Source organism: Wolffia australiana, chromosome 20 (assembly GCF_029677425.1).
Source record: "Wolffia australiana isolate 7733 chromosome 20, ASM2967742v1".
NCBI lineage: Eukaryota > Viridiplantae > Streptophyta > Magnoliopsida > Alismatales > Araceae > Wolffia > Wolffia australiana.
In genome coordinates this window covers 2,137,533-2,164,254 of record NC_135854.1, presented here as the reverse complement: position 1 = coordinate 2,164,254, position 26,722 = coordinate 2,137,533, and the positions used below count along the sequence as shown (strand labels likewise).

The 26,722-nt window shown below is 41.6% G+C and overlaps 1 protein-coding gene across 1 annotated transcript; it reads right to left on the bottom strand.

The window, feature by feature from the left end:
* Positions 1-8,338: 8,338 nt before the first annotated feature.
* Positions 8,339-25,059, bottom strand: TIC22-III (Tic22-like family protein). The gene is made up of 6 exons (XM_078591329.1): positions 24,313-25,059; positions 11,436-11,510; positions 10,561-10,617; positions 10,371-10,430; positions 10,227-10,307; positions 8,339-8,610 (listed from the first exon to the last, which is right to left on the bottom strand). The coding sequence occupies exons 1-6, from the start codon at positions 24,742-24,744 to the stop codon at positions 8,473-8,475; spliced, it is 843 nt and encodes a 280-aa protein (XP_078447455.1). The 5' UTR covers positions 24,745-25,059; the 3' UTR covers positions 8,339-8,472.
* Positions 25,060-26,722: the final 1,663 nt, after the last annotated feature.

Here is a 26,722-nt window from a genome sequence, read left to right as displayed (position 1 = left end):
AGACATCAGGTTGTTTCAAAATAAATGCAGAACAGTGCCATTTAGTGGCCTTTTGAATGTCCAAACAATACAAATTCGCTGCTCTTTTAGAGGCACAACACTAGGATTTGCTTGAAACGATGATAGTAGTACAGAACCCTGGAATTTGTTGGCCATGGTGAGAGCATAAAACTGGTGTTTGGGGCCTTGTATTCAAACAGAACATTGAGAGTGACTTGTTTTCAAAATAAAATACAGAACAGTGCCATTTAGTGGCCTTTTGAATGTCCAAACGATACAAATTTGCTGCTCTTTTAGAGGCACAACACTAGGATTTGCTTGAAACGATGATAGTATCACAGACCCCTGGAATTTTTTGGCCATGGTGAGAGCATAAAACTGGTGTTTGGGGCCTTGGATCCAAACAGAACATTGAGAGTGACTTGTTTTCAAAATAAATGCAGACCGGTGACAGTTGACTGCAATTCTGCTGCTTTATTTGAGGCAGAACAACAGAATTTGGTGGCCTCGTCAAGAGCACTAAACTGAGAGCAGGTTGCTTTAAAAATTTTAGAAAGTGCCATTTGGTGGCCTTTTTAATGCCGAAATAATGCAATTTTGCTGCCCTATTAGACTTAGAACAACAAGATTTGGTGGCCTCATAAAGAGAAGAACACAGAGATCAGGTTGTTTCAAACAAATGCAGAACAGTGCAATTTGCTGGCCTTTTGAATGCCCAATTAATACAATTTTGCTGCTCGTTTAGAGGGAGAACACTAGGATTTTCTTGTCACCATGATAGCAAAACAGAACACTAGGATTTTCTGGCCACCATCAGAGGAGACAGTGGGATTTAGTGGCCATGTATCCAAACAGATCACTAAGATTGAGTTGTTTTAAAATAAATCCAGACCACTGGTAGTTGGTTGCATCTTATGGCCAAAATGTAGGGATTTGCTATCTTGTTAAAAGCAAAACACTCGGATTTGAATGCAACTTTTCGAGCAGAACAATGGGATCTGGGGCATGATCAACACGAGAACATCGAGATCATATGATTCTATAAAATTCAAAAGGGTGTGATTTGATTGCATCTTAACTGCCAAAACACTGCAATTGTGATGCCATGTTAGAAGTAGAACAAAAGGGTTTGGTGACGTAGCCACAATACAATTTTTCTGACCTATAAGAAGTAGAACAACATGATTTGGTGGCCTTGCAAGGAGTAGAACACAGAGATCAGGTTGTTTCACAAAAAACAGAATAGTGTGATTTGGTGGCCTTTTAAATGACTAAACAATACAATTTTGTGGCCCTTTTAGAGGCAAAACACGAGGATTTGCTTGCCAGGATGGTAGTTGACTAGATCACTGGGATTTTCTGGCCAGGATGAGAGCACAACACTGGGATTCAGTTGCCTTGTATCCAATCATAACACTAAGATTGAGTTGTTTTAAAGTAAATGCAGAGCAGTGACAGTTGGTTGCCTCTTACTACCAAAAAACAAGCTTTTGGTTGCCGCTTTAAGAGCACGAGAACACTAGCAGTTGGTTGCCTCATACTGGGATATGGTGGCATGAAGGACACGAGAACATTGAGATCCATTTGATGGCCTTTTGAATACCCAAAAAATGAAATTTTGCATCCATTTTAGGGGCATAACACTGAGATTTCATTGTCACAATGATAGTAGAATAGAACACTAGGATTTTATGGCCACAATGAGAGCAGAACACTGGGATTTGGTGGCCTTGTAACCAAACAGGACACTAAGAGTGGGATGTTTAAACATAAATGCACACCAGTAGTAGTTGGTTGCCTTTTACTACCAAAACATTACAATTTTGGTGCCCTATTAGAGGTAGAACAACAGGATTTGATGGCCTCATGAAGCGCACGGCACTAAGATCAGGTTGCTTCAACATAAAATGCAGAACAATGCGATTTGGTGGCCTTTTGGATGCCCAAACAATGCATTTTTCTGCCCAGTAAGACTAATAACAATATGATTTGGTGGCTGTGTCAAAAGCAAAACATGGAGATCAGGTTGTTTCAAGAGAAAATACAGCCAGGTGCCAATTGGTGGCCTTTTAAACTCCCAAACAATGCAAATTTTCTTTCCTTTCATAAGCAAACCCAGGATTTGCTTTCCATGATGATAACAGAATAGGACACTGGGATTTACTGGCTACAATCAGAGGAGAACACTGGGATTTGGTGGTCTTGTAACCATACAAATATCTGAGATTGAGATGTTTTACAAAAAATGCAGACCGGTAGAAGTTGGTTGCCTCTTAGTGCCAAAACACTAGGATTTGCTTCCTTAAGAGAGGTAGAACACTAGGATTTGAATGTGATGGTGCACACCATTGGAGATCATCGACGACGTCGTCCGTGCTGCCGGCCACCATCATCAAAATCCGGGTGAAAGATGCACGTTACCGCCTTTTGTTTTCATCGTTCTTTTCTCGTGTTTTTGTGTTTTCCTGATTTGTCATTGTGTTTTCGTCGCACAGCGATGCGTCCCAAACTCGTGTTTTCATCGTCGTGAAAGGGCCTTCCCCTTCCCCTTTCTTTCCTTTATTTTATTCCTCCCCCCCCCCCTTCTTTGTCTAATGGGGGGCCATTCTATAAGGGCCCCCAAAGGACCCTCTTTTCTTTTGACCCATTAAGGGGGGTGGCCCTTGACTTCTTCCCCCTTTATAAGGGAAGAGAGGGGCAACCCCCCCCCCCCGACCAGAAGAAGAGAAAGAAAGTATTGTTTGTTCGTTCGACTGGTCTCCCTCCCTCGATTAGAGAACAAGAGAGAGGGAGGAGGAAGAGGGAACAGATAGAAGAAGAAGGGAAATTGGACCCCAGCCAGGTCCAACGATGGTGATAAAATCCCCTTGACTGATCAGATGGACGATCGACCGGGATTCACTGGTGAATTGACCATGCTGGTCAGTGCGGACAGGGTGCTTTACGACGGAAAATTATTGACCTAGCCTACCAGTTTTGGAAAATTATTGCTGAAGAACTGTAACTGAAGAACGGTTGGTGATCCCCTGCTGAACAGACGGGACTCCTGATGGCCGCTCTTCCCCAAAGTAGTGGTATCACTCTTCTGGTCTGCATTATGCAGCGCTGAACGCCGACTCTCCACATTCGGTCCGTGGCTTCCCCCTCCCAGGCTAACCTGATATCCATTGCACGCCAACTGTTCGACAGGCGAACTTTCTAACAAGATGCCCTCTGCGATCCTCAACGCTCGTCTCAAACTGCTTGTGTAGCAGTGTCAGAGGCCATTGCTCCCGTCATCAAACTGAAGATGTACGTGTTCTCCATTCCCTAAGGGCGCGATCGGATCAGAAACACGCTTGAGCGGGGTCTCAGCAGCTCCCGTATTCCCTCCTCCAACCTTTATATAGAGCTCCAGCACCAACTTTGCTCATCGAGCTGCCGTGCCGTACCGGTATTTGTCAGCATCAGAAACATATTTGTCTGTACCGGTAAGACACTCACAATTTGTAGTTATCTACTCCGGCATCCCTCCGCTCCACCCGCTCCGAATTGCCGCCGACGAAGACGAAGTCCTGCACTGTAAGCCACCGTCGATGAGGTACGTTGTCCTCTCCCGTCACTCGTTTAAATTATTCTATTGCAGTATACTTTCGTCTCGATTCCACCGCGCTCGGGATAGGTAGGTGAGAGAGGATCAAACGAGAGATAACTACGAATTGTGAGTGTCTTACCGGTACGGACAAATATGTCCGTTACGTGCGACCCCTACGGATTGATTCCATTCGGTCGTAGACGTCCTCGTTGCTCCGACGAGGTTTGAGAGGCTACTGTTGCCGTCACCCGGCGACTCCCGTCCAAGATTGGAGCTCGGCGCCTCCCTCGAGTCGGAGCCTGCTCGTAAAACACGTCGGGCACTCCGCATCACATAGTTACATACCCGTTAGGGTAACCGTCGGATGATGACACCGCCATAACCCGATACTTTATCCCTTATCGATACCAAGCCATCATACCCGGTGTCGACCAGATGACGTCCTAGACGACGTCTGACATCAGAGTGCCACTTTTATAGCAAAACACAGGGATCTGGTGGCATGATCAACAGCAGAACATTGAGATCTACTTGCCTCTATAAAATTCAAAATGATGTGATTTGGTAGCGTCTTAAGTGCCAAACACATTGCACTTTTGTTGCTTTATTAGAAGAAGAGTAACAGGACTTTGTAGCATCATCAACAATATAGCCTCGTTAGGTTGCTTCAAATAAAATGCAGACGGGTGTGATTTGGTAGCCCTTTAAATGCCCAAATATTGCAACTTGCTACCATGTTAAAAGCACAACAATAGGATTTGGTGCCCTTGTTAAGAGGACAACAGAAAGATCAGGTTGTTTTAAAATAAAATACAGAACGTTGCAATTTGGTGGCCTTTTGAATGCCCAAACAATAAACTTTTGCTGCCCTCTTAGAGGAAGAACACTCGGATTTGCTTGCAACGATGGTAGAAGAACACAACACTGGGATATGCTGGCCACAATGAGAGCAGAACACTGGGATTTTGTGGCCTTGTAACCAAACAGAACAATGAGGGTAAATTGTTTAAAAAAATATGCAAACCTGGTTGCCTCTAAGTCTCATTACTCTGGGATTTGCTTCCCTTTTAGAGGCAGAACACTGGGATTTGAATGCCTGTTTTAGAGAAAAACACCGGGATCTGGAGGGAGGATGAACACGAGAACAGCGAGATCTATTTGCCTCTATAAAATTCAAAGCATCTTAACTGCCAAAAACACTGCCATTTTTGTGTCGTGTTAGAGGCACAAGAATGGGATTTGGTGGCCTCGTAAAGAGCACAACATAGATATCAGGTTACTTCAAAAGCAACATAGACATGATTTGGTGCCCTTCTCAAGAGCAGAACAAGTGATCAGGTTGTTTCAAAAGAAAATTCAGAACGATGCGATTTGGTAGCCTCTTGAATGCCAAAACACTGTAATTTTGTTGCCTAATTAGACGCAAAACACTTGAATTTGCTTGCCTTGTCGAGAGCAGAACACTCGGATTTGGTGGCCTCTTCAAAAACCATCTAAGAAATCTAGTTGATTTGAAAAAAATGCAGGGCTGCGGCAGTTGGTTACCTCTTGGCTGCCAAAACACTCGGATTTGCTTCATTTTTAGTGGTTGAGCTAGGATTTCGATGCCACTACAAAAGCAAAACACTCGGATTAGGCAACAAAACACTCGGATTTGTTTCAAAAGAAAATTCAGAACGGTACGATTTGGTAGCCTCTTGAATGCCAAAACACTGTAATTTTGTTGCCTAATTAGATGCAAAACACTTGGATTTGCTTGCCTTGTTGAGAGCAGAACACTCGGATTTGGTGGCCTCTTCAAGAACCATCCAAGAGATCTAGTTGTTTTGAAAACGATGCAGGGCTGTGGCAGTTGGTTACCTCTTGACTGCCAAAACACTCGAATTTGCTTCATTTTTAGTGGCTGAGCTAGGATTTCAATGCCACTTCAAAAGCAGAACACTGGGATCCGATGGTCTGATCAATAGAACAGTGAATCCAGTTGCCTCTAAACAAATCCAAAACAGTGAGATTTTTAGCATCTTGACTGCCAAATCACGGCCTTGTCAAGAGAAGAACACTGAGATCAGGTTGTTTCATAAAATGCAGAACGTTGTGTTTTGGTAACCTCTTGAATGCCAATACACTACAACTTCGTTGCTCTATGAGATGCAGAACACACGGATTTGATTGCCTTGTGTGAGAACACTGGAATTTAATGGCCTTGTCAAGAGCACAACCAAGAGATCCGGTTTTTTTAAAAAACAATACAGAGCGGTGGTAGTTGGTTGCCTCTTGACTGCCAAAACACTGGGATTTTCTTCCCCCTTAGGGGAAATCACTAGGATTTGGTGCCACTTTAAGAACAAAACACAGGGATCTGGTGGCCTAATCAGAGATCAATGAGATCAGTTGCCTCTAAAAAAATACAAAACGGTTCAATTTTGGCAGCATCTTGAGTACCAAAACACTGCATATTTGCTACCTTGTTAGAGGCACAGTAAGAGTATTTGTTGGACTTGTCACGAGCAGAACACAGAGATGTCATTTTTTCATAAGAAAATGCAGAATGGTGCATTTTGGTAGCCTCATGAATGCCAAAATACTGCAACTTTAGTGCCCTGTTATATGCAGAGCACACAGATTTCGTGCCTTGTTAAGAGCATAACATTGGGATTTGTTGGCCTCGTCAAGAGCACAACCAAGAGATCTAGTTGTTTTGAAACAAATGCACTACGGTGGTAGTGGGTTTCCTCTTGACTCCACAAACACTAGGATTTTCTTTGTTGAAAGGTGCAGAACACTGGATTTGGTTGCCACTTAAAGAGTAGAACGGTAGAACCTGGCGGCCTGATCAACACGAGAACAGAACGATCCAGTTGCCTTGAAAAAGTTCAAAATGGTGCAATTTGGTAACATCTTGACTACCATAACATTGCAATTTTGCTGCCCTTTTAGAGGCAAAACAACACCATTTCATGGTCTTGTCAATAGCAGAACAAGTAGATCAGGCTGTTTCAAAAGTAAAAGCAGAATGGTGCATTTGGGTAGCCTCTTGAATGCCAAAACACTATAATTTTGCTGTTATGCTAGATGCAGAACACTAAGATGTGGTGGCCTGAGCAGTACAAGAATAGCGAGATCCTATTGCCACTAAATAAATTCGAAATGGTGCAATTTGGTAGCGTCTTAACTGCCAAAACACTGCAATTTTTCTACCCTATTAGAGAAATAACCACAGGATTAAGTGGTCTTGTAAATATCAGAACACAGAGATCAGGTAGTTTCAAAAACTTTGGTCCCTCTAATGTCAAAAGTTTGCAATTTTGCAGCTATGTTAGACGCAAAACACTGGGAATTGTTTGCCTTGTTAAGAGCAGAACACTGGGATTAGGTGGCCTCATCAAGAGCACATCCAAGAGATCTAGTTGTTTCAAAAAAATATGCAGAGCTGTGGCACTTGAAACAGTACAATAAAGCAAAACAAAAGAAGACGACAAACGGGAACAAAAGTAGAAGTAGAAGATAAATTGGAACAAAAAAAAATACAAAATATATATTAAAAACTAGAAAAATTGTGAAAAGAAGAACAAGAAGAAAAAAGGAATAGCACATATAATAATATGATTCATCGTTAATTTACTTTTTGTATTTCATAATTTTCCTAACATATTCGGCATTTTTGCTTTAAAGGTTGCTATATTTATTGCTTGTTACTAGGTTTTAACACACAAACCATATATTTATCTAGATATTTCAAAGATATAATGAATGCAATCAAGTTGGATAAATTAAATAACATTAAGATAATTTGATAATTTCTACCGTGTTCTACAGTTAATTCAGGAGAGCACATTTCTAATGGTCAACTCTAACAGAAGATACTTAAAATCTTTGAGATATACAGTTCTTGGATCATTTTTATTGTTTAAAAGACATCTTCTGCCACCTGTTTCCGAATTTTATCCACACCGTACAAATATTATTATTAGATTTCTAATTCCATCTTTTTGACTTGTATTGAGATGAAGAGTATCGAACAGTTCAAGAAATTGGAAAGAAAAAAGGTTAACGAACTCAACAAAAAGTGGGTCACAATAAGATATTCGGGTATTCATGATTATTTGAAGAAAGACACATAATAACAATATATGTTAATCCAAATTGAGAAATAGGTGTTGAGATTTGGTTCCTGCTAAATCATGAAATTTATAAGGTTATCATAACAATTGGGGCTCTTTTTTGCGTTACTTCAGTGCCAGGAATCAAAGATAGATCAAACCACTTTCAAATAACAAATATTGTTCCTCTTCTTCCACATTCATTATCATTACAGCACTAACATATAATGTAATAAATTCTGCACAGTAGTTTATTCCAAGTTGACATTTTTGTCTCACTGGCACAATATTTTAAGTCTTCTGCACGCGATTTGCAGCAGCTTATTCTGTCGTTGGAAAGAAATTTACATGTGAAAAATACACCATTATGATATTTATCTTGTGTTTCCATCATAGAATATTTAAACTCATGTAACTTGAAAGGAATATTCCAAAAACTTTCAAAGGATATCTGCATTTCTATTGATACATATTAAGAGAGATTATGAAATATTCTATAGATTATTATTTCTTGGCATCTCGCACATAAGACCAGTAATATATAGGAACAGTGGCTTCAAGTTAAAAAGTCAAACAGACCAGTTATGTTTTCCATCATTGTTAATGTATCATGTTCACGCCCACCAAACTTTATTACTTCAAATGAATATGAAACACCAAGCTCTACACTGAAAAAAAATCTATAGTGCCAGAGTTCATCCAGCTCATAATCAGATCATGCTTTCAAAAATGATTTTGACAACTATGGTGATTTTACATCATATTGCAAGAGAAGTAATAACTAAACAAAATCAGTACTTATGCAGACACAACTGGTCCTTCTCTTTCCACCGGGCCAACTCCGCCATCAAAGCCAGGAGGGATAAACACAACATCATCCCATTTTGAAGTAGACCCTGTCTTCATGGCAGCAACTATATCTTCAAGAACAGAAACCTGGACAATACAAACATATGATAAAAACTTTGGCGCAAAAAAAAATCATGAGTTATCCAATGTAAAGAAAGCCCAAAATAAAATCAAAAAGGTAGAGGTTGATCTCTCTAAGGGATGACCTAAGTTATTTTCAGGTTAAGCAATAAAATACCCTTCTAGAGAGCCAATACATTCTTCTAAAGAACATATCACAGAAGACATGACGTCAATTAGACATGTGGGTAAACTTGCTCAAGTGGGAATCCTCTTGAGGCATCCTTAGTGCACAAACACTATAGGAACAGGACTTAAATCCACAAGCCATGTTCTACTTAAAGGAGCCTAAGTCCAGAATCCACAGAACTAGCTTCTTCAACCCTTGAGTCCACAAGGGGTTGTGCTTGAATCCACAAGCAGCTAAGCACTTTCTAAAAAGAGAACTCTAAAATGTGAAAAACAAGAGTTTCAACATATCAATAGACTTCAATAATAGTCTTTCAGGGTTCATGGGGGCCCTATATAGGCTACCACAAGTACAGGGAAATCCATAATGACTATACCTATGAGGGACAACTCAAGACATTGAGAAAAATAATTCTGCCAAGCTAAAACAGAGTATAAGCAGCATGACAGGCCTGAGCAGAGATATCCTGCAGATTTTGGAGCATGTGGAAGCAGTTAGAAGATATTTGTGTCGCTCAAAAAGATCTTGATGGGACAATACAGAAGATATGCAACTCTGACAAGTTAGAACAGAGATTCTGGCAGAGGAAGAATCAGTTAGAGGATTCTGTCAGAAGATCTTGTCAGAGAAACTCCTGTCAGAAGATTCTATTAAATCAAATCCTGTCAGAGGATCATGTTAGAGGATGTTCAAGGGCTCTAAGTAACTTTCTATATATCTTATCAGTTCTAGAAGAATCTCTTTCTTGGGCCACAAGTTGCTAATGGGCCTTAGAAAATGGGCTCCTAGACGACATCACCTTTGGGTTAAGTAGGGATGGAAAGGTGACAAGGTGCTATACATATCATACAAGAGAAGACACAGGAAGAAACAGATAGATGAGATCCTAATTAAGGAGGCAGTGAACAATAAGGGTCACAATGAGGATCAACCAATGGCTGACCCCCAGTCAACTGTATAAAAGTGATAGAAGGGTTTCATGTGGATGGCACATGATGACCTTACAATAAAAGGGCTCAATCAGGCCCATTAAGAAGAATAAGCAAATCAGGCCCACTACTGAATAAGGCATGAAGAATAAGTATATAAGGATAAAGGGGGGTCATTTGGAAATCCCCCTCCCCCCTCCCAAGAAGGGGAATCAAGAAGCAGTTGCAAGTCTGGCTCCCTTGGCTCCAGGTTAAATTCGACCTGGTGGAGTGGAGAGGCGGAGCGCCAAATCTTGAAGCTTCCATGGAGGTGGTTGTGTCAGGATCGCTACATTGCCGTTTCGGACCTGCATTGATTTACTCCTAAGCTGTAGAGGTGCGTTTTGTTTTTGATTGATACACTTTTGGGCAAATATTGTATCAAAAGGATAGGAGGATTGTCAGGAAGTGGTCGCGCGTGACTGACAGACCCTGAAAATCTTAGAAAAGGCGAAGTTAAGTTAGCAAATGAAGGTAGATTTTACCTGAATATCTCCCAGCCTTAAGGATGGATTTAACTTGTTTTGTTGTTGAGAGGCTTTGCAAAGGTATAGTTCTAGGTCTTCCTGGAAAGAGAAGTAGGTTCAGGATGAGGGCCAGATCAACAGAAATACACGAGGAACCGTCACCTTTCTGAAGAATAATGGACGATATTTCTTGTTCTTGCTCTTCAAGACCAAGCTCTTAGACTGAAAGGAGATAGATAGCACATGAATACAATGAGAAATTTATGGGAGATATCTCTGGGTCAGGCAATGGTTGTTGGAAAATTGATGAATATTATACAAAGGACATAAAATTAAAGGAAATGGATAGGACCTGAAAAACAGGAACCCCGGAGAAGCCATCCACGATGCTTCCGTCTTGCTCTTTCACCTGAAGAAATGAATGAAATATTTCAAACAACATTTTTTAGGATTCTATTGAAATGGAAAACGAAGCGTTTTGAATTAAAATGGAACTTAAAATATTTCTATAGTAAGTAACCAAATGATCGCAAATTAAATTAGTTAAATATCATAAAATATAGCAAAGAATTAATATATATTTAAATCAATATCCCAAATTAGGTTCAATGCCATGGAATATATGTTTTTGCTGATGCAAAGTTCGAGGAAAAGTTGACCTTTAAAAATCAGAACTTTCCCAACACATAATTGTACAACTGATGGTCGGCAATGAAGGCAATTTTACAGAACTAAAATAATATCCAAAAGACAGCTTCAAAACAGTCCACAGCAAAACAAATCAATGGTACTGAGTAGTCATAAATAGCTTAAAACCCAAATTTCAAAAAAATGTTGAATGGGTCCAAGGTTATAAATGGAATGGGAAAGTTCCCAAAATATGGCTTTAAAATATTCCACAACATCAGAAACCGTGGTGAACATTTTCTTATAAAAAGCTTCAAACCCTAAACCCTAAGCCCTAAGGCATAATTTTGAACAGGTCGTCGGAAAACATTTTTGGAACAGATAAATGTTGCCTTGAAGGTAGTTCCAAAAGGTTCCACAATGAAAGAAAAAATTGTGTAGAAGTATTTTTTTTGATATTTTGTGTAGAAGTATTTATGAATTGCTTGAAACAGATACAGAAAAATCACCGTCAACCATAACATGGAGGATAATGCTTTAAATAATCTGTTTGATGTTCTGATGGAATCGGTTAGCGGAGCGGCAAAAGACTTAATATACCTTTATTGCATTCCTTATTTGACAAGGATCTGGCACAAGCCTAAAGGCAACCCCGTCAACTTTTAACTGGAAAACCTGTCATTATTGAAGCAACACATCAAGCTGAGAACTTTTAAGTAAACATCAACAAATAAAGGTAAAAGTAATGAGAAAGTACAGTTTCTTTTTCTCGGGCCTTCTGACAGCCAAATTTTAAACGGTGAAATCATCTCGATCAGATGAACAAAAGAAAATAAAGACAGTTCCTGTTAAATTCAGAGAAGATAAGAAGATATATCGGATTTGTATCCACGTTTCATATTAATCTTTCAAAAAAAGTCCTCGTTTCATATCAAAACTCCAGATTGGAAGAGGACTTTCAATGGCTATTAAATCTAGAAGGAACATTTAAAATCTTATCAGGTTACTTAATCTATGGGATCCAGGCTAATGGGTCTTCCCATTAGCCAGTATGTAATATTGATCTCTGGTATTAAAACCAGAGGTCTCTGTTGAATGAAGATGTTACTCCTTTTCATGTTTAGGGTTTCTTCCTGTTCCGTCCTGTTCTAAACTCTCACGGTATTAGAGCAAGCTGGAGCTTAACCCAAAGGAGAAGAGAGGAAGAAACCTGTAGCTGCGATTGTCAGTGGCTGTAGCAGCAAACGTGGAACAATCGGTTCCACGTATCTGGAGTGGTGTGGTGAACATGAAACAGCTTCAGTGCGTGTTTCCTACCGTACAATTTGTTGAGCTGTTGCTCAAAAGTAGCATCTGGAGTTGGATCTATTGCACCAGATGCTACTTGGTCGTACAAGGGAAGAATAAGGAGGCTGAACCGTCAGTGTCTGAATCATCTGAAGTCCATCAATAAGGAGTGTCATTTGTCTCCATACTTCGTCGTGCAAGGGAACAACTGTGAAGAAAACTTCTCACAAACGTGATGGATGAGGTATCGAAAGCGGTTCTTCAATCTATGCAGCATAGACAAGTGGGAACACCACTGCTACATTAAGGCATTCCTGAGTCAATGAAGTATAATGGATTCAATCTCCTACACTGGAGTAAGTATGTGGAGCTTATTCTCGAAAGACGGAGGTTGAACCATCATCTCACAAAATAGGTGATGTCATCAGATCTGAAATATAATGAGTGGAAGGCAGATGATGCTGTAGTCAAAGCATGGCTCCTTGGTAGTCTGATAAGATATTTAATCCCAAAGTATCTCCTTTTGGACACCACAAAAAAGGTTTGGGACCAAATACACAAAAGCTGCTTGAAGACGACAAATTCCTGGAGCATTTATGAGTTGATTACGACTCCAGCAGGGTGATAAGACCATTAAATAATGTGTGAGTGAGCCTTAATCTTTATAGAGTGAGATCGACCATTACAAACCTATCCCTGGCACAACCTGCACGTGTCAAGAATATTGTATGCAAGATCATCTATATAAGTTTCTTATGTGACTCAACGCAGAGTATGATTCTCTATGGAGCCATATCCTTAATCGGGAGAAAATTCCAAGTCTAGAGGAGGCTATTCAGATCATCCTTGAAGAAGAAAGTTGTGTACATAGTACAACAGATACAGGGAGAAATGCTGTGACAGTGGAGGCCAGCACTGCTCCGGTAACCAAGGCAAAGAATGTATGGACACCCAAGATCCATTCAAGTGAGATGAGCAATCAAAAAATGCAGAAGTCTAAGTCTCTGTGGCAGGCAAGGGAACCAGTTGTATGTTCCCATTGTAAGCAGAAGGGGCATAAGAAGGATGCGTGCTGGGATATACATGGGCAACCACCACATCAAAGCCATGCATGTGTCACAAATGCACAGGAGTCATTCGGCAATGAAGCAATCACAAATGCAGATGATGGACCCCAAATCTCGCTTACTGATTTCCTCCACTTGAAGGACAAGATGGACAAGCTGAAGAACTTAGTCAACAAACAAAGCACATCTATGTCATGCGTTGGTGAGTATATTGCTGCATTCAACATATCCAATGTACACAAAATGTCGAAGTGGATTGTTGATTCTGGAGCAACAGATCATATGACTCCATTCTTATCCAAAAATTTGTTGATTACCCCATTTCCTCTGGGGGCAGAAGTGTGCTAACTGCAGTGGGAGCAATACTCCCAGTTACAGGCATTGGTACAGTAAATATCGAAGGCATTGGTCTTCTTAAACACGTTTTTCATGTCCTAATTTGAGAGCTCAATTGATTTCTCCTCAGAAATTTGGTAAAAGATGCATGCCTTTCACTGACATTGGACTCCACCGGTTGTTTTGTGTACGAACTGAAGGATTGGAGCAATTGAAGAACCCCATGGACTGCTAAATGAGGATGATGGAGCGACTACGGTGATGGTGAGTGGACAACAAGTCGAAGAAGCCTGTTTTTCCTTTTTAGAACAAGTCAAACTATTTCATTCCTGTATGAGTCATCCTTCGTTTGAGTTATTACGGAAAATATTCCATCCCTCTAATCACAATGTGGACTTGTCTTAATTGGTGTGTGATGCTTGCCAATATGCCAAACATAGATGCGCTTTGTTCAAAGGGAAAGGTGAGAGAAGTAAGACTCCATTTGAATCTGATACACAGTGACATATGGGGACCGTGTGCTACCTCGTCTTAAAATGGAGCACGGTGATTTAAAATACTAGTCGATGACTGCACCAGGATGACATGGGTATATCTCATCAAGAATAAGTCAGAGGTAACTGTGAACATCAAACATTTCCTTTCACTGAGGAAGTTCAGATGAGACAATGCAAAAGATTATGATATGACTCGCAGTACCAATGAATATTTCTCAACTTACAACTCACGCAAATCCTCAGGAATTCACCAAGATACATTCCAAGTTGAATAGAGAAAAAATGATATGAGAAGAAAATACAGAAGGTAGCTTGCCAGGGGGCTCTTCCCTCCGCGATGGCACTTTCTCCCTCCTGATCAGCAGGCCTGCTGCTGCTCCAGCCTTTCTGGAGGTCGTAACTGTCAGACTCAGATTCAAGAAATGCCTGATTCCCCCTCCCGCACAGGTTATCTCTTATTTTAAACTGGTTCACACGTCTGAGGACTCGCACGCATGTTCTGGTTGGATAATTCATTTTGTAAGGAACGTATCAGATTATTTCAACAGCACGTTAACGACTTAGATCCAAATGCAGGGCATTATCTACGAGTCGTCATGCGTCAACACCCCACACCAATTTGGTGTTGCTGAAAGGAAGATTGGCCATGTTGTGGACACTGCTAGAGTTCTTCTCTTTCATCAAGATGTGCCTAAGTATCTTTTGGGTGAAGCACTATTGACAGAGGTGCACTTGATCAACCGGCTCCCATCTAAAATCCTTGGATATGAGATTCCGTTGAATCTTGTGTTGCAGCACTATCCTGATGCCCACTTGAAAACTGGTCTGGAATCCAGGATATTCGGATGTACAGCATTTGTACATGTGTGCAACCCAGGGGACCAGCTCAATCCAAGAGCCATTATGTGTTTGTTTGTTGGCCACATGCCAAACCAAATAGGGTATAAATGTTATCCCCTCCTTCCCCGTCCAGGAAATTTTTATCCCCTACAATGTCAAATTCGATGAATCAGAAAAGTATTTCTCCAAGGCTGCACCTGCATGTGGAACTCAAAGTGGGCAAAGCATGGGACCCGTTAGCCTATTTTCCTTAGCTTTGAAGTTGGAACCTACAGATGTTGGGAACATTGTAACTGTACCAATTAGTGAAGGCACACCTCGGGTTGAGTTTGATGAATCTGATGACAGAGTTGAGCCATCAAACCAAATTGTTTTGCAGAACCACTCAGAGGAAAGTGCTGATCAATTTAAGAACCGATCCAATTCGGTGATGAAGAATGAAAACTATGGCTGGCCATTCGTTACGGAAAGGGAAAAGGCATGTACTCAACTGCCTCGAAATCCACTTTCTCATTGTGTCCGGTATGATCATCTCTCTACTGACTATCAAGCATTTATTGCGGGAATTGAATTTTCATCCATGCCTAAGACAGTCAAGGAAGCTCTAAATGATCTTAACTGGAAAAAATGCTATGGATACAGAAATGGGCACCCTGATAAAGAATGATACTTGGACGATGTGTTCCTGCCTGAGGGAAAGATGGCTGTGGGCCGTAGATGGATGTATACAGTCAAATATAATGCAGATGGTTCACTTGGAATAGTACAAGGCCCTATTGGTAGATAAGGGTTACTCACAATCCTACGACATTGACTATGGAGAAACATTTGCTCCAGTGGCCAAGTTGACCACTGTTTGAATCCTGCTAGCTGTGGCAGCCAGTCAACACTGCAGGTTGCATCAATACAACGTGAAGAATGCATTTCTCCACGATGACCCGGATGAAGAAATATATAAGCAAATTTTACGATCTGCAGGCAGCAAGAGGACGTATGCCAGTTGAAGAAAATAGTGCATGGTTTGAAACAGTCCCCTCGGGCATGGTTTGGGAAGTTCCCTCGTCCTATGAAAGAAATGGGCTATCGACCCAGAAATGAAGATCTTACAATGTTTATCAAAACGAGTAACACTGGGAAGATTGTTATTCTGCTGGTATATGTAGATGATATCATCATTACCGGGAACGATGAGGAAGGAATTCTCAACCAGGGTTGTTAGAAACCAAGTCCAGATCCTTCACGGTCGAGCTTCCTCAATTGGAATTCGTCGGCTAGGGTTTTTGGAAGGAAAAACCACTCTTTCTTAATTCGTTCACATAGTCTTATGGGTTACACAGTAAGCCCCACTTACTGGGCCCGAGACACTTATACATAGAAAGTACTTAAAAGGAAATACAGATAAAATAAAATAAAAGAAACATAAAGAGAAATATATCGACTTGACGAGGTCCCTTGCTGACACCCCCGCTCAAGCTGGTGAACAGATGCTTCTGATCCCAAGCTTGCTCCGTATGCGATCAAACAGTGTTCTCGTCAGTCCTTTGGTGAAGACATCTGCAACTTGATTAGCAGATTTGCCTTGTTTAATCAGAACACGGCCCTGGTCGATCTTCTCCCTGATCCAATGCTTGTTTAGCTCAATGTGCTTTGTTCTGTCATGTAGAACAGGGTTGTGGGCAATATCAATTGCTGGTTTACTGTCACAATATAAAACCGTAGACTCCTTTTGCTCCAGCCCAAGTTCAGTGAGAATGTTTCTAATCCACAATGTCTCACTAATACCTTTCACTAATGCTCTATATTCTGCTTCAACGCTGGATAATGAAATTTTCGGTTGCTTCTTACTCCTCCAGGTTATCAAATTTCCTCCCAGAAATGAACAATAGCCTGATGTTGACCTCCTGTCTATCAGTGAGCCTCCCCAGTCAGCATCTGTGTATACTTCAGTATCTGCTCCTCCATGACGGTGATACGAAATTCCATGGCCTGCTGACCACTTCAAATACGCCACTACTTTATAAGCGGCTTCTAAGTGAGATTTCCTGGGATCGTCCATAAATCTATTCAATAGCCCGACTGCGAATGCTATATCAGGTCGAGTATGATTGAGATAGATCAATTTTCCAACCAATCTTTGGTATTGCCCTTTGTCAACGGACGGTTCTTCTTCACATAAACCCAATTTCACATTGGGATCAATGGGTACATAGGACGGCTTACACCCCCCCATTTTGGTCTCTTTAAGAAGATCAAGAATATACTTATGTTGTGATATAAATATCCCATTTGGAGAATATGCCACCTCAATTCCTAGAAAGTATCTCAGACTTCCAAGTGCTTTGATTTCAAAGAGTTCTAATAATTTGGCACTTAAGGCACTGTTCTCTACTTCATCATCCCCTGTGATAATTATATCATCCACATAAACAAGTAATATTGAGATTGTTAGTGACTTTGAGCATTTCACAAACAGTGTGTGATCACTGTTGCTCTGTTTGTATCCCATATTGATCAAGCTGCATGAGAATTTGCCACACTAAGCTCTTGGGGACTGTTTAAGTCCATACAGGGCTTTCTTCAACTTGCAGACTTTTTTTCCGGATTCTGCCTCATAATATCCAGGGGGTAACTCCATATAAATCTCTTCATTCAAATCACCATGGAGGAATGCATTCTTTACATCATACTGCCATAACCCCCAATTAAAATTAGCTGCCAATGCAATAAGAATACGTACCGTATTGAGTTTGGCAACTGATGCAAAGGTCTCTCCGTAGTCTATTCCATAGGCTTGTGTGTACCCTTTGGCGACAAGTCTTGCCTTATATCTCTCTAGAGCACCATCAGCTTGATATTTCACAGGGGATACCCATCTACAACCCACAGGACGTTTACCAAGTGGAGCATCAACAATATCCCAGGTGTTATTTCTTATTAGTGCTTCCATCTCAATATCCATAGCCTTCTTCCAGTTCATCTCTTTGAGTGCTCCGTCATATGTTCTTGGAATAGACACGGAATTAAGAGCTATAATAAAAGATTTATATGCACATCCCAAGTGTTGATAGCTTACCACATTGGAAAGTGGATATTTTCTCTTCTGAGTACACTGCCTTTTTCCTTTCCTCAGAGCAATAGGCCATCCACTATCATCTTCTTCCACCTCAGCTGATTTATCAAGAGTGTCGACTGCTTCCCTCTCTGAAGGTTCTTCAACTTCACCCCTTTCATTCTCACCAACTTCACTTGATGATTCTTCCTGATCATATTCTGTCCTTGGGAGTCTTTCATCTCGAATGTCAGATATGATTTGAGGCTTGTCCAGGGCAATACGAGAACCACGATTCATGATCATATCCTGAATACCAGACAGAGGTGGCTTGCGAATTTCTTCATTCAGCTTCTCCTGTGTTTTGAAGAAACTCACACTTTCATGAAACGCAACATCCGTCGATATAAGCATTTTCCTTGAAGACGGATCATAACACTTATACCCCTTTTGAGAATGAGAATAACCTGAAAACACACATTTCACAGCTCGAGGACTGAATTTAGCTCTTGGATTATGAATATGCACAAATGCTGAACAAACCAAATATCCTTGGAGTCAGATCAGTCTTCAACCGAGCATGTGGATAAAATTTGATCATCAGATTTACGGGACTTTCGTAGTCTAAAGATTTTGATGGTAGTCTATTAAATATATGCACGGATATCAAGACAGCTTCCCCCCAGAAACTCTTGGGCACTTCATAATGTAAGAGCAATGACCGGGCCATTGTAGTTACATGACCCATCCTCCATTCTGCTACCCCGTTCTGCTGTGGAGTATACATGCAAGACGATTCATGTACTACACGCTCCTGAGCAAATAGAGATGACAGGGTCTTGTTGAAAAAATCTTTGGCATTATCCAACCTTAATCGCTTGATAGAGATACCAAATTGATTCCTCACCATACGAAAGAAATTGCCATCACTTCAGCAACCTCAGATTTGGATTTCAATAAATAAACCCATGTTAGCCTGGTACAATCTTCAACAAATATAAGATACCACCTTGCTCCCGTCAAAGTTGTAGTTGAGGATGGACCCCAAACATCACAATCAACGAGGTAAAAAGGTTGTGTACTTTGTTCTCCTTTCCCAGGAAAGGGCACGCGCTTATGTTTTGCATATTGGCACGCATCGCACAAGACATCGGAAGAATTTATTTTCTTAAAGAACACAGGAAACATGAGTTTCAACAGTTCAAATGACGGATGTCCAAGACGATAGTGCATCAGCTTAATGTGCTCCAACTGGCTGCTACACTCCAGCTCCCTAGTGATAAGCTACAAGGAAGAACATATCAAAGCAAGAGAAAGTGCCAAGCTTCGATCGCACGTGACATCTAAGCCGCCACGTGTGGGCTTCAAATAAAGCGAGGGAGATTCTATATAAAGGAAAATGAGAAGAGAATGTGGGCATCGAGAAGATTGTTACGCCCAGTGCTGAGCAGCAGGATATTCTCCTCGCGCTGCTGTTGGAGCCGATTCGGACTACAGCTCTCCTCCCTTCCCCTCTCTTCGTATCTATCGTTCTATCTGGTTTCTCTTCTGGATTACTCAGACATTGTTCTCTCTTTCTTGGTGTTGATCTATCACGAAACTTGAAGATATTATTCCTTCTGGTTGAAGATCTATATAGCAAGTGTCTCTATTGAGCCTCCTTTGCAACTATTGTTTTTATCCTTGCTACTGGGGACTGGTTTTTATATATTTAGCGATAAGAGGTTTCCGGTGCCTTAACACCGAGCATCACAGTTGGATGTATAAGCTTCCTCAACACGATCGTTCAGGTACACCAGCCCATTCTTCTCCTTAAAAAGTGAAGTCCTCAGGTTCTTGGCCTTGTCATAAACAAAACATCCATCAGATGTCATTGTAAAAATAAGATGTAAATCTTTAACAAGTTTCTGAGGAAATATGAGCTGTGCCCGAAGTCCTGAGAGATGAAAGACTTGCTTAATAATACCTAGATCGGCAATTTTAACTTCGCCTATCCCAGTAACCGGCAACATCTCTCCTCCTGCAGTAAACACCCGTCTACTCCCTTCATAAGGAGCATAATTATGAAACTTCCTATAGTAGGGAGTCATATGATCCGTGGAACCTGTATCAATAATCCAGTCGGAATAAATATTAGAGGAGTAAGAAGTTGTCTCACCCACATGGGCCATAGATGTAGAGCTGATCATAGTCTTCAGCTTGTCGAATTCCTCCTTCAATTTATCATATTCTTCAATATGAACCGTCCTGAACCGTCTACTTGTCTTTCCCCCAGCACTTGAATCTGCTTCTGTAGCATCCGTAGCATGCGCTTGGACAGGCCTGAGGTGTGGATTTAAAATCCAACAATGTTCCCTTCTATGATTTCTCCTCTTACAATATGAGCACTGAAGGTTGGACTTATATTTGTGATACGTTCCCCTCCTTTTGTATCACCACCGTCAACAAAATATGTATGAATAACCTGCTCAAAATATTCAAAACGAACAGGAGGATGACTCCTCTATAGTTCCGACAACTTGCTCCCAACAGAGGAGACAATGAAAATCACTGGGGAGAGCCCCGATGAACAGCTGACTTAACAAGAACCGAGTAAATAGAAAAAAACGACTCCGGCGAGGCTGGATCAGCTGGTCGCCCTCCAGAGGTCGGCCGTATCAGTCTCCCTCTACAGCTTTGGAGAAACTCCTCTGCTGCCAAAATCTTCCAACTTCGTCCCCATCCGCTTGAGGGTGCCTCCCTCCTTATTTAACTTCAAAGAGCCTGCCAAAACTAGGAAGCCTTGCTATATATTGCTTCCTCTCCGTCTTTTCCATTTATATTGCCTAATTTGGTTCGCATCAATTTGCCACCTTGACCCTTCTGACTTTGAGCATCTTCCCCTGGCTTCTTGTCATATTTGCCACTTGCACCTTCACGTCCTGACGATGCTCCCTTTGATTGCTTCGTCTTTGCCAATAATCCTGCTCCAGCTTCATCTTTCCCACCACCTGGAATTAACTTGATGCGGCTTTCTTCATCAAGTACAATCTGAATTGAGTCTTCCAAGTTGGGTACATGTTCACGGTTGAGAATCTGACTATGTAAACTCTCATATTCTTTGTTCAGTCCCATCAGGAATCTGAACATACAATCTTCTAGAGTTGATTGCCACTCCTCAGGATTTTTGATTGGTCTGAAACGATCAATTGTTAGCCATAGAGTTTGAAGTTCTTCTGCGTATTCTGCAACTATCATCTCACCCTGCACCGGCGTAGTTGCCTTAGTAACCAGCTCAAATATTCTCCAGGTGTGGCTCTTTCTCACATTACTCTTCTGAATATGATCCCAAATTTTCTTCGTCATCTTCAGATATAGATATTTCCGGAATCGGTCTCCAGCCATACAGCTCAGCAACCACTGACGGACACTTGCGTCTTCAGGCTTCCAGGCTTTATATATCAGGTTACTCGAGTCGACCTCATGCATAAGGTGATCATCGAGTCCCCTGCTCTCAAGAACCATCTCCACATATTCGCTCCAATCAAGTAGATTAAAGCCATTGAATTTGACTGTCTCCGGCACAATAGGAAAGATTACCTAGTAAAAGATCTCTCGTCCAGCTTCAGTAGTCTGAACGATAACCTCCTGGTTTGCTTCCCCAGCCATATTTGAGAATCAGTCGCCTGTGTTGATCGAATCTTCTTGAGCCAAGTCGGATTTCTGTGGTTGACCTCCTAAATCGGAAGCAACGTATTTGCCAGTGAAGCCTTGATTGGCTTTCCGCCACTCAGCCGTAGAATATTTCCACCACAGGTACTCTAAAGAGCTTTGTTTTGACTTCACTCGTAGTTTGACTCTTCTCCTGCGTTGGAATGTTGACCACAGATGAAGAGGATCCCGTTGAAGAGCTCCTTCACCATTGCGGGAAGTAGGAGTGAAGCAAAAGGGAGATTTCTCCTCTGGGCGTCCTCCGCCTGGAGCTCTGATGCCATGTTAGAAACCAAGTCCAGATCCCTCTCGGTCGAGCTTCTTCAGTTGGAATTCGTCGGCTAGGGTTTTGGAAAGGAAAAACCATTATTTCTTAATTCGTTCCCATAGTTGGTTACACAGTGGGCCCCACTTACTGGGCCTGAGACACTTATACATAGAAAGTACTTAAAAGGAAATACAGATAAAATGAAATAAAAGAAACATAAAGAAAAATATATCGACTTGACGAGATCCCTTGCTGACACGAGTCAGAGGCTATCTTCAGCATTTGAGATCAAAGCCCTTGGCTTGTTACGTTATTTTCTCGGAATTGGAATTGCCAACTCTCCGACAGGTATATTTATTTCTCAGAGAAAATACACTCTGGATACATTGACAGAGACGGGAATGAGTGACTGCAAGCCATCATCATTGCCCATTGATCCAAATCCAAAGTTGGGATTGTGTGAAAAGTCCCCTCCGGTTGACAAAGATCAATACCAAAGGATGATTGGTCGGCTTATCTATCTAAATCACTCCAGACCTGACATTGCCTTTACTGTGGAACACCTCAGTCAGTTTATGCACTGTCCTTGAGAAACTCATATGCAAGCAGCTTATAAACTTTAGCTTATTTGTAGAGAACAGCAGGACAAGGATTGATGTTTCATATCAGGACAAGGATTGATGTACACCGATGCTTATTACGGTGGTTCTACAGCCGATCGCTGTTCTACTACATCGTACTGCATATTTATTGGCCGAAGTCTTATCTCTTTACGAAGTAAAAAGCAGAAAGTGGTGGCACGATCGAGTGCCAAGGCCGAGTTTAGGGCCATGGCAAAGGGAATTCGTGAGATCCTGTGGATTAGAGGAATTTTAAAAGACCTTCAAATACCATAGAGTCATCCTATACAGTGATAAAAAAATGTGCTATAGATATTGCACACAATCCTGCACAATGTGATCGTATGAGGCATGTTGAGATTGATCGACACTTCATTCGTGAGAAGATCGATTCCAAGGTAGTCAGTTGACGTATGTTCCATCAGTACATCAGGAAGTATATTCCATAGGCTGTTTCCCAAACTGGGCCTGCAAAGTATTTATTCCCCAGTTTGAGGGGGAGCGTCAGACATTCTAATGATTTCTTATCGGGTCACTTACTCTATAGGATCCATGCTAATGGGTCTTCCCATTAGCCTGTCTATGTAATACTGATATCTGTTATTAAAACCAGGGGTTTTTGTTGTATGAAAATGTTACTTCTTTTCACGTTTAGGGTTTCTTTCCCATTCCTTCCTGTTCTAACTCTCAAAATCAATAGAAGCTAAGGGGATAATGAAGTGTGTATCCAGCTATTCCTATTAGCAAGCGGGTGTTTGATACGAGCCAGCTATTCCTATCAGGACGCACAAACGAAGACGTGCACATGCAGAGGCACATGTAGACCCCTTCTAACTTTGACAGAGATTGAAGGCATGAATAAGAGATATCATCCCCGGAAAAGGCAGTGGCTAATAGGGGGAAGACTGGCTACAGCTTAAGGTCTGGAGATCGTCCAGACCAGAGGAGAGGAGCCGATCCGGTAATTCACATTGGGTAGCTAGCTGATCCAACGACGACCGCATTTATCATTGTTCATATCCTTCCACCACCATCCTTTCCCTCTTTTTCCTGCCATTCTCTTTTCCTTGCTACTCTTGAACGAGACCAGCGGTTGTGGATGATTCATACCATTTTTGAGAATATTCATGCAAGTCTTCTTTTTCGATATAGGGCCAAGTGATACTGAATAGAGGGTGCTGTATCAGTGGTATCAGAGCCACTGAAAACTCCTTGGACAAGCTGAATGATAGAGCAAGATCCAAGGGAAGAATGGTCTTATCTGGAGTTTCAAAGGAGGACTCCTTATGGAGCAGTAGCGGGTCTGGCTTAACAAGTCAATGAATTAGGCAAGGAGTATTAATCCGCGGGTCCCGACAGAAGCAAGATGGTGATTGACTTTGGGCGAACTTTTCAAATTCCAAGGGGATAAGAGTACAAATAAGCGAGTACCTTGGCCTTCATATTGGAATTCTAGAAAGGAAAAGAAGGCAGAATTTGGAACGTATAATTCAAATTCCTGAAAACTAAGCGGATTAAAATTCCCACAAGCAAATACGATGAAACCCAAAAGTTTTAAACGAATTAAAAGTGAGCAGAAGCTAAGGTTAGATAAATTGGACGAGCAAATATGATAAAACCCAAAAACTTTAAATGCATTATATAACTTAGATTCAGTTCTAACGATCAAAATAGATTGAGCATTTTATCAAATTATAGAAAAAAGGTGATAGTTAAATGGACTATCTTGAACAACGATAACGGAACGTACGTCTTTAAGCACAATTCAAGCGCAAACTAGGGGAAATTGATTGCCTTCAATGGGCGAAAATCTGTTCACTGACCTTGTTAAGGGCAACGGCAACGACTCTAGAACCCTGCCGCATTCCGGGATCCATGATCTTCATCTGAGACAGCAAACCCTCGGCGTCGTCCTCTTTGAGACAAAAAATTCCCAAAGACTTCCCGGACTTGACTCCAGAAACAAGAACGAATTCTTCAGCCGAGTTGCTCAGCGCATAAACAGGAATCCCCGCCAAACGTTCTTCGATGGACTCGACGGACATGGCCAAGTCGAAACGGTGGGAGATTCGAGCCCAAGCGGGGTTTTTCGAGGACTTGTGTTTCTCGAAATTAGGGAAAGATTTCGCGGCGGAGGAGAGGAGGGAGCGGAGAGAAGCGGCAGCCATGGCGGGGCCGACGAGAGCGGCTTGGAAGTTGGTCATGAGAGTAGTTCGCTGGGCCTCGAGGGCGTCCAAGATTGAGCGAGAATTCATGGCGATTGATTCGGCTGGAGATGGCTGCGAGGAGGGTTTTAGAGGGTTAAGGATGTGGGGTTTTGCCCTGGGGTTTTAGAAAGGATGAAAGTTGGGAAATAAGGAGAGATTAGACAGAGAGATACGGAGTGGGTTTTTGTCGTCGGTGTAAAAGGAAGAGAGAGAGATTTGAGATATAGAAAGCACAGAGGAAGAGATAGAGAGAAAAACAAAGAGATAGGAAGAGGGAGAGATGAAGAGATAGGAACAAACTGGCCGTTCTGATCGAATGTTCGAATTCAATCTGATTCAAACGTGTTGTTCAAATCAGATTGGTTTGAATGACCGAATCCAAACTCGGTGTTCATTTCCCGCCCGAGCTGCCGAGTCGTCGTCTCGGCGACAGTGGAGAAAAGAGAAACAAGGAGAAAGAGAGAGAGAGCGAGAGGGAGACAGAGAGAGACTCCGGACTCATAGCCGGCTCTTGTAATCAGATTCAAATACTGTGTTAGTCTGCTTCTTTTTTTTTGTTCATTCTGCATTTTTCATTCCGGGTTTTTTCATTCTTCTACTTTGTATTTTTCATTTTCTTATGCTTTAACTTCTTATGATTCTTCTTCTTCAGTCGTTTCATCTTTTTCAACTTGTTCTGTAGAAGCAAAATTTGGCCCGCAACAGCACTTCCACTGGGAGCACAGTTTGTTTGCTTGAAGAAAACCAAAAGAATTGCCTGGTACGTCTTCTTTTGGAAGGGGACTACTACGTTGATTTTGTTCTCGTTTATTGTCTCACTCAGCCGATTCTGTAAAGAGAAACGCAATTCTGATAGTTCATGTTTAACTTTTTTGGATTTCCTGCATCTTATAGCTTCTTCTTGTTTTTTTCTTCTTCTACCTCTTCTAGCTCTTCTTCCTCTTCAAGCCTCTTCTTCCTCTTCTTCTTGTAGCTATTTCTTCTGGCTCTTTCTTCTTCTTCTCCTAGCTCCTTCTTCCTCTTCTTCTTGTAACTACTTTGGCTCTTTCTTCTTCTTCTCCTAGCTCCTTCTTCCTCTTCTTCTTGTAACTACTTTGGCTCTTTCTTCTTCTTCTCCTAGCTCCTTCTTCCTCTTCTTCTTGTAACTACTTCTGGCTCTTTCTTCTTCTTCGTCACGTTCTTCAAGCTCCTTCTTCCTCTAATTCTTCCTGTTCTACCTCCTTCTTCCTCTAGCTCCTTCCTCGTCTAGCTTCTTCTTCCTCTTCTTCTTCTAGCTCCTTTCCTCTATTTCTTCCTCTTCTAGCTCCTTCCACTCTTAGCTCCTTCTTCCTAGTCTTCTTCTTCTAGCTTCTTCTTCTTTTTCCACTTTTTCTTCTTTCTTCTTCTTTTTCCACTTCTTCGCCAGTTGCGGGCAGTACCCGATGAGCCCCTGGCCATTTGTTCGAACTTGTTCGAGGAGTTTGAACAAATGGCAGATCGAACACAAGCGAACCAAATAGCTCGTTCGAAATTTTTATTTGAACACGAACAAAGGGTCTGTTCAATCAAAACATTTGAACAGATCGGTTCAAATCAGCATTTGTTCGTTCCAATCTTTCGATCAAGATTCGAACAATCGGATCTGATCCGATCCCTGGTCCCTAAGAGAGAGAGATATATATAGAGAGAGAGATAGGAAGGGGGAGAGACAAATGGAGAAAGTGATGGCGAGGACGCCAACATCTCATCGACGAACGCGTCACCACAGTCAACCAGAGTCAACATGAATGCTTTGGACCACGGTCAACCAGAGTCAACCTAAGTCAACCCACCACGATCAATCGGAGTCAACCCTAAAGCCGACACGCCACAACCGCCAACTTGCACGTCTCCACCCGTGCACACCTCTACGCGCGTCATGACACGACGCCAACGGCAGATCCACAACTGCCCTTTGGCGTGACACGACGCACGTCTTTATTTTCTCGTCTTTACTTTCTCGTCAATTTCTCTTTCCTCCAAGGCCTATATAAAGGCCATTGTTTTC

Bases quoted from the DNA above. Each gene is read 5' to 3' on its own strand.
- TIC22-III (XM_078591329.1), bottom strand. From the start codon at position 24,744: ATGAATTCTCGCTCAATCTTGGACGCCCTCGAGGCCCAGCGAACTACT. The intron at 10,618-11,435 runs GTATATTAAGTC...TCATTTCTTCAG, and splicing joins AAATAAGGAATGCAATAAAG to GTGAAAGAGCAAGACGGAAG. The intron at 10,308-10,370 runs GTGACGGTTCCT...TTCTCTTTCCAG, and splicing joins GTCCATTATTCTTCAGAAAG to GAAGACCTAGAACTATACCT.